This window comes from Neomonachus schauinslandi, chromosome 10 (assembly GCF_002201575.2).
Source record: "Neomonachus schauinslandi chromosome 10, ASM220157v2, whole genome shotgun sequence".
In the NCBI taxonomy this organism is placed as follows: domain Eukaryota; kingdom Metazoa; phylum Chordata; class Mammalia; order Carnivora; family Phocidae; genus Neomonachus; species Neomonachus schauinslandi.
In genome coordinates, this window is record NC_058412.1 from 38,459,804 (window position 1) to 38,471,888 (window position 12,085).

Consider the following 12,085-nt stretch of genomic DNA (forward strand, 5'->3'; position numbering starts at 1 on the left):
AACAATATTTTATACCCTCAGATTGGTAAAATTGCAAAGTTTTGATAACATTCATTGCTAGCAAGGACTTAGGGAATAGGATGCTCTCATACACTGTTGGTTGTTCAAAACTAGTGCAATCTGTATGAAGAACATTGGTAGTATTTTTAAAATTAAAACTGTCTATATTTATTATTTAATAGGAAAAATTGGAAACCATTTGACCTCACACAATAGGGAAATGGCTAAAAAAATTTAGTGCATTCCTGCCACAGAATCCCTTAGCTATAAATATTAACATCAATGAAAATCTATGTAAAATTTTTTTAAAAAGGAGATTGCAAAACAATATGTATAATATGATCCCAACTAAGTAAAAATATATAAAAGCATATTCTCCAAAGGAAAAGATCTCAAACGATTCACACTATGTATAATTATAATAATTTTTGAAAGATTTTATTTATTTATTTGAGAGAGAGTGAGCGAGAGGACATGAGCAGGGGAAGGGCATAGAGAGAAGCAGACTCCCCACTGAGTGGGGAGCCCAATGCCAGGCTTGATCCCAGGACCCAGGGATCATGACCTGAGCCGAAGGCAGACACTTAACCCACTGAGCCACCCAGGTGCTCTTATAATTATAATAATTTAATTACAAGGTCCTTTGAGATCTTTTCCCCTGAGGAACTAAGAATGGGATTTTAATTTTTACAATGAACCTGTACTGCTATTTTTAAAAGAACTTTATTGAAGTATGATTGACATATAGTGCACATATTTAAAGTATCCATTTGTTTTGACATTGTATACATCTGTGAAACCATCACCACAATCAAGAGAATATCCATCATCCCCAAAAGCTTACTCATGTGTCTCTGTGGTCTCTCCTTCCTGCCTCTTCCTAAACTAACCCGTCCCCTAGCAACCACTCAGCTACTTTCTGTCACTATAGACTAGTTTGCATTTTTTAGAATGCTATATATATGTAATCATACAGTACATACTCCTTTTTTTCTGGCTTCTTTCAGCATAATTATTTTAAGATTCATCCATGTTGTTGCATGTATCAATAGTTTGTTCATTTTTATTGCTGAGTAGTATTCTGTTGCAAGGATCTATACAATTGATTTATCCATTCATCTTTTGATGGGCCTTTGGACTAGTTCCAGTTTTTGGCTATTACAAATAAGGGTGCTATGAACATCCATTTACAAGTGTTTGTAAAGACATATGCTTTAATCTCCAATAGCTAGCAGTGGAATGGCATAAGTTAGGTGTATGTTTAGCATTTTAAGAAATTACCAAAACATTTTCAAAGTGGTTGTACCATTTTACATTCCCACAAGAGATGGAGTATGGGGTTGTGGCACTAAATGAGTGGTCTCTTCACCAAGACGTTTGGTAATGACAGCTCCAGGTTTAATGCGTAGGTTTAATCAGATTGCCAGGCTAAAATGCGTCTAGTCCTTTTTAATCACAGATGCCGTTGAGAATTTGATTAAGGCCATGGTCCATGTGGCGTATAGGACGACACACATACAAATGCCAGGTAGGAATCATCCACGTTGGAAATGACGATGAACACTGTGACACTTGGGCAGAAAGAAGAGGGCTGGAGTTCAAACACATTGAAAAGTTACCATTGTTGGGACTTGGTAAGAGGGGGAGAGAAGATGATGCCCAGGTTAGAATGATTAGGTGATGGTGGCGACAAGACAAGGGAGGAGTGGGTCTAGAGGGAGGAAGAAGGGGTCATTTCGGCTTTGCTGCATGCGACGTGCCTAGGCGATACACGCTATTCGGAAAGTGGTTGTAAATGGACTTCGTCTAGGTGGAGATAAAGATTTCCGTGCAAAAACATACAGGTTTAGTGGAAGTATCAGGAGCAGCTGTAATCACCACGTGCAGTTAGTAAATTCCTAACTTCCAAAGGAATCACTTCCACGCCTAACTGAAACAACCCTAACTCGTCCAAAGGATCTACAAATGCCCTCCCAGAAAGTGCGCAATTGCAACGATCTTTCTGACGAAACTCCGCCCCGCCCAATTTTGCGCATGCGCCAGACGCATGCGCACAACCTTCACTGCGGCCGCTCCCTTCTCTGGGAGTCTGGGCTCCTTTCCTATCGCCTGCCCCGCCCAGGCGGCTGCCCGTGACCTGCCTGGGCGCAGGGAACGGAAAGCCGGAAGGGGCAAGACGAGTTCATTCGCCATGGGGCTGTTTGGGAAAACCCAGGAGAAGCCGCCCAAAGAGCTGGTAAGGGCTACGGTGATGGCAAAAGAGTCGGGGGATTTGCGTGGGGCGTAGTGGAGTTCGTAAGCGACTGGTCACTGTCCCTCCCGGCTGGCCAGGTGCCTTCGGCCCCCATTTCCGGGGTCTTCCACTCGACCGAGGGGCCAGAGGAAGAATCTCTAAGGAGGTGGCTGTGGCTAAAGAGAGCCCTGCTACGTCAGAACTCCATAAGGGGGCCGAGGGCCAGATAAAGTTTCTCAGCCCCGGCACTGGGCGCCGAGGTAGCAAGGCGCTCTGGGCCTCTGGAAAGCCTCTTCCCTGAGCGCGTTGGTACGTCCCGCCTGGAACCTTTCCCTGGCCGACGCCCCGCCCCTAACGCCCGCCTCCGGACAATTGGCGGACCTGCCCCTACCCCGAGAGTGGTGCCCTGGAAGCCCCGCCACCGCCGCTCCTTCCACCTAACCCGCTGTAGTAAGTGGGAGGGTCTGTTTCCTCTTTCCCTGTCCTACAACATTATGTTGACTGCAGACACGTCAATTATAGAAGGGACCCGACTCGTGGGAATGGTACTGAGGAGAACTCAGGACCTGGCTTCGAATCATCTGGATCTACCTGTAAACAGAGATAATGGGATAATGTGTAGCGTTTGAGTGCCCTGCAGAGTCAGTCTTCCTAAGTTTGAATCCTGGTTCCCCATAGACCAAACATTGTGATCTAAGAAAGTTCATTTCTCTGTGCCTTAGTCTTGTCAGGTAGGAATGATAGTAGTTTCACTTCAGAGTCATGGAAGATGAAAGACTGTTAAGTTTTTTAGTAATGCTAGTTAGGGTTAATTCTTTATATATTCTACAACCTGGCCACCCAAGTGCAGACCAGTCTCGCCGGCATCACCTGGTAGCTACTTCGAAATCTGAGGCCCTACCCAAGACCTTTTTAATCATAATTTGAATTCTAACAAGATCTTAAGTGATTTGTGTGAACATTAAAGTTTGAGAAGCATTGCTTTACAACACCCAGTACAAATTTACCCATAATGATAAAAAACCCACCCTGAAATCCTTCATTTAATAAATGATCTCACCTGTTCAGCTTTTGCAGGCATGTTTTTAAAAACCAATGTTCTACATTATGAAGTTGCTGACACATAATGTGTGTGTTAATGTTGGTTATATTTGTTAACCATAGGTCCTAGAACACTACATCCTCTATAAATATTAGTTTCTGTAGGCAACTTACTTAGTTTTACTCCCTGGTAGAATAAAAATTGTGGAGCTTAAATGAGGTAAGACCGTGTGACATTACTTTGTAAGCTGTAGAGCATTATATAGATGCACATTTTGTGGTGTGCTATGTATTCAAAGATGCTTGTTACTGTAGAAGTGTATTTTTGATGTTAGGAAAAGATTATTTTCCTTCAGTGTTTGACCTTAGCTTTGCCATTCATAAAATGAGATAAGGTTCTGGGAAAACAGTCTTATTACTATTTAAACTGATCTCTTGTATATGTGTTACTTGCGTAACACTTGGAGTAGTTTTAAATGATAAATATAATTGCTAAGAACATGATGTCAGAATACTCTTCCAGTAGGGTAACCTACCTAGGAAAGTGAATCAACACCAGAAAATTTTAGGGTTAATGCATGAGATTGGTTTTTAAAATATGCCTGCCAGGGGGTGCCTGGTTGGCACAGTCCGTTTGCCATCCAGCTCTTGGTTTCAGCTCAGGTCATGATCTCGTGGATCATGAAATCAAGCCTCATGCGGGACTCTGCTCTCAGTGCGGTCGCCTTGGGTTTCTGTGCTTGGGTTTCTCTCTCCCTCTACTCTCTCTCTCATAAATAAATACATCTTTAAAAAATATATATGCCTGGGGCGCCTGGGTGGCTCAGTCATTAAGCGTCTGCCTTCAGCTCAGGTCATGATCCCAGCGTCCTGGGATCGAGCCCCACGTCGGGCTCCCTGCTCCGCAGGGAAGCCTGCTTCTCCCTCTCCCATTCCCCCTGCTTGTGTTCCCTCTCTTGCTGTATCTCTCTCTGTCAAAAAAAAAAAAAATACATATATATGTATATGTATGCCTGCCAGTGGGATATCATAGTGATGAAATAAACAACCAAGGAATGTATCATCTAGCAAGTAAAATAAGCATTTCAAGAACAAGTCTGGATTGGGTACTATATAAAGTTAGAGGAGCTCAGAGGTTGGAGTGATCACCCCCAGGCTGGGGTGATCAGAAATGATTTGGCCCTTTACTGTCATGTTTTCCACACATCTCCTTCCTGTGAATTGGTTCTTGACTGTTTAGTGGGATTTTTAGTATTATTTATTTTAATTGGTGCTGGAGATACCCTGCTCAAGATTTTCTTTAAGTTCCCTTTCATAGTACTTCAAGGTAACCTTTGAGTTCTGATTATATCTCGTTCTAATTTGTCAGACAGTGTTTCTGTTTGCTTTGGATTCAGCTTCTACCAAGTTCCCTTTATAACTTGTGATTTATGACCAAGGAAAGTGTTTTGTCACCTTCCACAATTATTTAGTATTGAGTTTGTAATTCCAGAAAGTGCCAATAAAGCAGGAATGAGAAATACCATTTTTTCTCTGTGGAGCTGCTGACACAGATAAAGTATTGGGAAACATATCTGAATAAGACATGTAATGTCAGGTATTTTAGTCTTAGTTTGGCATTTTTTTAAGAGAGAGAAGGAGAAAAATTAAGTGTTTAACTTTATAAAAGAAGTTCAGTAAAGGAAATTAAAACAAAAGATAATGTTGGCAAGACAGAAGAGAGGAGAGAATTGACAAAATGCCAGAGTCTCAGCTGGGCAACTGTTGAGTTAGGATAAATTCATAGTATGCCTTCCACTGGGGGCTGGAAGATGAGGGCATGTGGGTCATGGTCCCAGCATAGGTGCAAAAGCAGGCGCAGCTGTGCCACACCATCCTGGTTGTCATTTAGGCCATCATCACAAGTCAGTTCAGGCAAGTAAAATACATTAGGGGTGGTGTTCCCACAGCTTTGGTACAGTATGCAGCACAGAGTAGGTGCTAAATAAATGTTGAGTATGAATGAATAATGGTAAATTGAATAATGGTCCGAATAAAGTCAAATATTCCTGAAGCGGGGCGCCTGGGTGGCTCAGTCGTTAAGCGTCTGCCTTCGGCTCAGGTCATGATCCCAGGGTCCTGGGATCGAGCCCCGCATCGGGCTCCCTGCTCGGCGGGAGGCCTGCTTCTCCCTCTCCCACTCCCCCTGCTTGTGTTCCCTCTCTCGCTGTGTCTCTGTCTGCCAAATAAATAAATAAAATCTTTAAAAAAAAAAAAAATTCCTGAAGCCAAGTAGTCCTAAGATGAACAGTGTTTCAGAGGATACTCCAGGGAAACGTTATAGCTACTTAAGGGGCCTTACAGACTAAAGCTATTGCCCCCAGGCATCTCTGATGCATTGATGGAGACGTTTTAGTGGTGAAACTTGTTCTACCTTAAAGTGCCCACGTGAAGAGTAGATTGGGCCTGCTAAGGATGAAGAAGCCTTGTAATTTACTTAGAACCCTGTGACTGTGTTGTGATGGGAATCAAGAGGACATGGGATTGTGTTGGAAAGAGATTCTTCTGTTGGATTGAGGTACTGCTGGAAAATTGTGCTGTCCTTACATAGGGACTTCGCTGCTTGAGCCTTTGGATAGGGTAGTACAATCATGGCATCAGAATTCCTAAATCATACAACTAACTTATATCCTCAAACTAAGTCATGTCTCATGGTTGTGGGTTGCTATAAGAAAAAAAGAAAATGAGACAGGGAGATGGAGAAAAAGAGAAAGTTTCATTTACTTAGTTCATACAATAAACATTTACTGAGATATTTTAGTGTGTATTGGGTTGGACACCAGGTTTTCAAAAAATAAGACACTGGATGACAACATCAAAGAATACCAAGTTTACTGGGGGACTCTGGCATGTGAATAAATACTCATATTAGAGTAAATAAGGGCAGTGATGTAAGTATATACAAGATCTGTGATGTCACAGTGGAAGGAGTGGTTAACTGTTCAGAGTGGGGAAGAAGACCTGATCAGGTAGGGTATCTAGATCTTATCACAAGGGGCATTAGTCAGATGGATGATGTGGTATAGGATTAGGAAAGAGGGGGCATCCCAAGCACAGTAAACTGTATGTGCAAGGTGTGGAAGTGTGGAGCATAGATTGGAGGGACCAGAAAAAACTCAAACGTGGTTAGAGGATGAAATACTGTGAAATCTGCGTGGGATGCAGGCGGAAGTGATGGCAGTGTCAGATATAAAATTGCAGAGGTAGATAGAGGGTAGATTAGCAAAGCCCAGTGTGTCATGCCCGCTAAGGATGAGAGCATTCAGAATAGTGGTTTGGAGCAAGAATTGAAGGGAAGAGAATTAGGTATGGGGGCCAGTTCGTGGCCCAGGTGAGAGATGATGCTGGTCTTAATTGTGGAAATATGGGAATAGAGAGGATAGGATGAATTTTTGAAATATTTAGGAGATATAGTCAGAATTTGCTGATCTGGGTGTGGAATAAGAGTGTAAAGCTGATTCTTAGGGTTGACTGGAGGTGAGGTTAAACAGAAACCTATCATTCCCCTCAGTTTGGTACCATGAACTGAAAATGAGAGAATTCAGGACAATAGCAGGTTTGATGGGATACTGATGGTGGAGGGGAAGGAACCACAGAGTTCAGTTTGGGACAGAATTCAGCAGATCAAGGAAAACATTAGAGAAAAGGTTATCCTGGGAGAATATTTTTCTACTTTGTCCACTCAGCAAAATTGTAAGCTTCTTGAGAGCAAGGATAATGTTTTTCTTTATCATTCATTGAGTCAGCATAGTGTTGAACTCCCTTAGTAAGAATAAGGTGCCTATCAGATATTTGCTTGATGAACAAAAGTAGAGGTAGTGAGAGAACAGTTACATATTTGAAGTATAGCCTACTTGTCCCTCTTTTGTATATCTATCTGACTGTGATCATAATAGGCACATTTTGACCTTATTTCAGTTATTTGTTCCTTTTGCTGAATTTCTAGTTTTACGTATGTTTTAAATCTTGAAGGATACACAAAATCCCTGTTTACAGAGATTGCCTTTAGGGAGAGATGCTAGGTAGCTGAGAGTCAAAAGTGGGAGGGGAACTTAGTTTTCACTATGTATATGCCTGTTGTAGTTTGCTCAGGCTGCTGTAACAAAATACTATAGATTAGGTAGCTTACACCCAATAGAAATTTATTTCTCACAGTTCTGGAGATTCAGAAGTATAAGATCAAGGTACCTACAGATTGAGTGTCTGGTGAGGACGTGATTCCTAATTATAGATGGCTGGCTTTACACTGTGTCCTCACATGGTAGAAGGAGGAATCCAGTTTTCTGGGGTCTCTTTTGTAAGGTCACTAAACTCATTCATGAGGGCTCTGTAGTCATGACCCAGTCACTTCCCTAACGCCCCACATCCAAATACTATACATTGGGGATTAGGTTTTAACATAGGAATTTTGGGGGGACATATACATTCTGTCTATAGCAGTGTGATTAGAATCTCCCAGCGTGGGACCTGGAATCAGCCATTTCTCTAAGGAGCACTGGTTTCTTTTAGTGGGATTGGTATTTAGAAACCAAAATTTAGGTGCTCATGGTGCTTATTGCTACTGGAGTGTTCTTCCTTCTAGGCCTTTTAATTGGACAGAACTAAGAAATCATTCTTTAAAAAAATCAGGAGGTGATTAGAGACTAGGTTGCTTTGAACCAGCCCTTCTGCCAAAAATAACTAGAAGAGCTAGATAAAAAGCATAACTATATGTAATCACTTAAAACTATCTAGGCAGTAAAGAATTGCAAAATCAAAATCCCAGAGAAAAGGGAAGTTCAGTTACATGAGCCCAGTCATTTGGGACCACTTTCCCACTAAAGAGATCCTCTAATTCCTAATGCAGTGGTTAAGAAACTGAGAATTTGAGTGGAGTTCTTCACAGACCCTATGGTTAGATAGTTCAGAGATTAGAGTTCAGGGCATACCAATGGTAAGGGATTCAGGTAAATTTCCAAGGCTCTTGGTTCGACTCTGAAAGGATACACTTCAGCAGTGGCAGTGATCTGGGAGTAAACTGGCTTTCACAAATATTGAAGTCCAGTTTCAGATCCCTGATTGCATTTATTAAGCTTAATTAAAAACCAATCGACAGTGCCCTTAGGCTAGGTGTTTGCCAAGAGCAAATGTGAGTCTTCTCTGGAAGGAGATAACATTATCCAGAGACAAATTATCCTGTGGATTTTTCATATACAGTATTCAGAATTCAGGGAAAAAAAATTGACTCCTAGGAAATCTCTGTTCTGAATATGTCTTTATGTATTCTGGATACCAACTCTTTATAAGTGCTTTTTATTTGTTACCATTTATATCTTTAGATCTCAAGATCTCCAAATTTGTGGCCTTTCCCCTTTCTTTAAATGGTGTCTTATGATGAATAGAAATTCTTAATTTCAGTGTAGTTAAAAATATCAGTCTTTTCCTTTATGCTCTCGATTTTTGTCTTTTTTTTTTTTTTAATTCATTTGAGACACAGAGATACAGAGAGAGAGAGAGAGCATGAGCAGGGAGAGAGGCAGAGGGAGAGGGAGAAGCAGGCTCCCCGCTGAGCAGGAAGCCCGATGCGGGGCTCGATCCCAGGACGCTGGGATCATGACCTGAGCCGAAGGCAGACGCTTAACCATCTGAGCCACCCAGGCGCCCCTCGATTTTTGTCTTTTTAAAAGATTATTTGTCAGAGAGAGAGCATGCGTGAGAGAGCAAGCACAAGCAGGGGGAGACTTCTGTGTACAGAGGTGAATTCTATGTACAGTCAGGTTGAGAACCTGGGACACGGCTGGATAATTTTGGTTGTTCCCATTTCTCCTAGATATGTTTTTCTTTTGCAAAATCTCTTTTGATTTTTGAAGTTAATTTTTTTTTTCTTTTTGACAACATTTTATGAAACTTTCTCTTTGACATTTATTTATTTATTTATTTATTTTTAAAGATTTTATTATTTATTTGTTTGACAGAGAGAATGAGAGAGAGAGCACATGAGAGGGGGGAGGGTCAGAGGGAGAAGCAGACTCCCTGCCGAGCAGGGAGCCCGATGCGGGACTCGATCCAGAGACTCCAGGATCATGACCTGAGCCGAAGGCAGTCGCTTAACCAACTGAGCCACCCAGGCGCCCTCTCTTTGACATTTAAAAACAAATATAGAAAGTTTCTTTAGATTTTTCATTGTTACTAATGGCTCAAATTTTATGCCCCTTCACAACGCATATTCCACGCAGTTGAATTCAACATGTTATTGAGCATCTGCTTTGTGCCAGACATTGTGCAAAGGCTAAGTGAATAAGAAAAGATCTTTGACCTCTGGAGTGGACAGTCTATAAGTAATTTATAAGTATAATATGGTTTATAAAAGAGGGGAGGTAGAGCATTGTGTGTAATTATATTGCAAGGGGTTTAACCCATCCTAGAGGTCAAGGAAGGCCTCCTCAAAGTATCATTTAAGCTGAGACTTGAAGAACACGTTCAGAAAACATGTTCTTTAACTATTTTTTCTGACTACTGCTGACATTTGGTGAAAGAAATATTTCCTGCTGGTCATATGAAATTGTTCTGTCAGCTAGTTGCCACCTTCTTTTTTTTTTTTTTTTTAAGATCTTCTTTGTCAGAGAGCACAAGCAGGGGAAGCAGCAGGCAGAGGGAGAAGCAGGCTCCCTGCTGAGCAAGGAGCCCAGTGTGGGACTGGATCCCAGGACCCTGGGATCATGACCTGAGCTGAAGGCATACACTTAACTGACTGCACCACCCAGGCGTCCGTAGTTGCCACCTTCAACATAGTTATTAAATTGCTCCAATTCATGCCTCAGTGCTTCTAGTCGTCGAAATACTTCAAGTATAAATAGAAGGTATAATTTATCATATTAAGATGTTAATAAAATGAAAATTGAGCTTAATCAACATTATCTGGAAGATTTGAATTTAGACTGCTTAAAAATGAGTTTGCTTCAGTTAATTATAAAAAAGTATTTACTTTCATGTATATAGTTGAGTATATTTGTGTGGGTCAAATTCTAGGCCTCTATTCTGTTCCATTGATCTATGTGTCTGTTTGTCTCTACATCCTTGCCAACAATGTTTTTTGTTTTTGTTTTTGGGTGGTTTTTTGGTTTTTGGTTTTTTTTTGATAGCCATCTGCTGGGGGTGAAGCGGTATCTCATGGTTTTGATTTGCATTTTTTTAGTGACCAATGAAGTAGAATATCTTTTCATGTGCTTGTTGGTCATTTGTATATCTTTTTTGGAGAAATGTCTATTTATGTCCTTTGTACAATTTTTAATTGGGCTGACTTTGTTGTTGAATTGTCGGACTTCATTACATACTTATAGTAAGCTTTTATCAGATACATGATTTGCAAATATTTTCTCCCATTTTATAGGTTATCTTTTTACTTTCTTGATAATATTCTTTACACAATTGTTTTTAATAGATTTATTTATTTGAGAGAAAGAGCATGAGCATGGGGAGGGGTAGAGGGAGAGAGAGAGGCAGAGAAGCAAACTTCCCACTGAGCGCAGAGCCTATCACAGCTCGATCCCAGGACCCTGAGATCATGACCTGAGCCTAAACCAAGAGTGGAAGCTTAACCAACTCAGCCACCCAGGTGCCCCAGTTGTTTTTTCATTTTAATGAGGTTCAGTTTGTGTATTTTTTCTGTTCTTGTTCATGCTTTTGGGACATTTCTAATTATCCATTGCTAAATTTGATACTTTGAGAGTTTTATAGATTTAGCTCCCATAGCTAGGTCTTTGACTCATCTTTTTTTTTTTTTTTTAAAGATTTTATTTATTTTTTTTGACAGAGAGAGACATAGCAAGAGCAGGAACACAAGCAGGGGGAGTGGGAGAGGGAGAAGCAGGCTTCCCGCAGAGCAGGGAGCCCGATGTGGGACTCGATCCCAGGACCCTGGGATCATGACCCGAGCCAAAGGCAGACGCTTAACGACTGAGCCACCCAGGCGCCCCGGTCTTTGACTCATCTTAATTTTTATATATTGGAGGTAGGAGTACAGCTTGCTTTTTTTTTTTTTTTTAAGATTTTATTTGTTTGAGACAGAATGAGGGGGGAGGGGCAGAGGGAGAGGGAGAAGTAGACTCCCTGCTGAACAGGGAGCCTGACATGGGGCTCAATCTCAGGACCCTGAGATTATGACCTGAGTCGAAGGCAGACAGTTAACCGACTGAGCCACCCAGGCACCCACAGCTTGCTTTTGTTTAGTGTTTGCATGGTATATTTCTGTATGCCTGAACCTTTAATCTTAGTCTTTATATTTAAGTGGGTTTTTGGTAGGCAACATATAGTTAGGTCTTGCTTTTTATTCCCCTCTCCCCCACTCTGACACACTTCTAGTTGGTTTATTTAGACCGTTCACATTTAAAACTACTATTGATACAGCTGCATCGTCATCTACAGTGTTGTAACTGGTGTCTATTATACTTCTTCGTTACTTTTTCCCATCTTAAAAAAATTTTTTTTGCCTTATGTGGTTTTAATTGAGCATTTTATATAGTTCATTTTATCTCATATTTTTGCATATCAATTATACATCTTTAAGAAGATTTTAGTGATTATCTCAGATTTTGAAATACATGTTTGCAATTAACTAACTTAACTTCTTTTTTTTTTTTTTTAAAGATTTTATTTTTTTATTTGAGACAGAGAGAATGAGAGAGAGAGCACATGAGAGAGGGGAGGGTCAGAGGGAGAAGCAGGCTCCCTGCCGAGCAGGGAGCCTGATGCGGGACTCGATCCAGGGACTCCAGGATCATGACCTGAGCCGAA

At 41.1% G+C, this 12,085-nt stretch overlaps 1 protein-coding gene across 1 annotated transcript in view; it reads left to right on the forward strand.

Moving 5' to 3' along the window:
* The first annotated feature begins 2,058 nt into the window (after positions 1–2,058).
* LOC110587566 (charged multivesicular body protein 3) overlaps positions 2,059–12,085 on the forward strand; it is a 62,335-nt gene continuing 52,308 nt past the window's right edge. Inside the window, exon 1 of the mRNA XM_021697779.1 lies at positions 2,059–2,236. Within this exon, the coding sequence (XP_021553454.1) occupies positions 2,192–2,236 (45 nt within the window). The 5' untranslated portion in view covers positions 2,059–2,191. The remainder of the gene's footprint in view (positions 2,237–12,085) is intronic.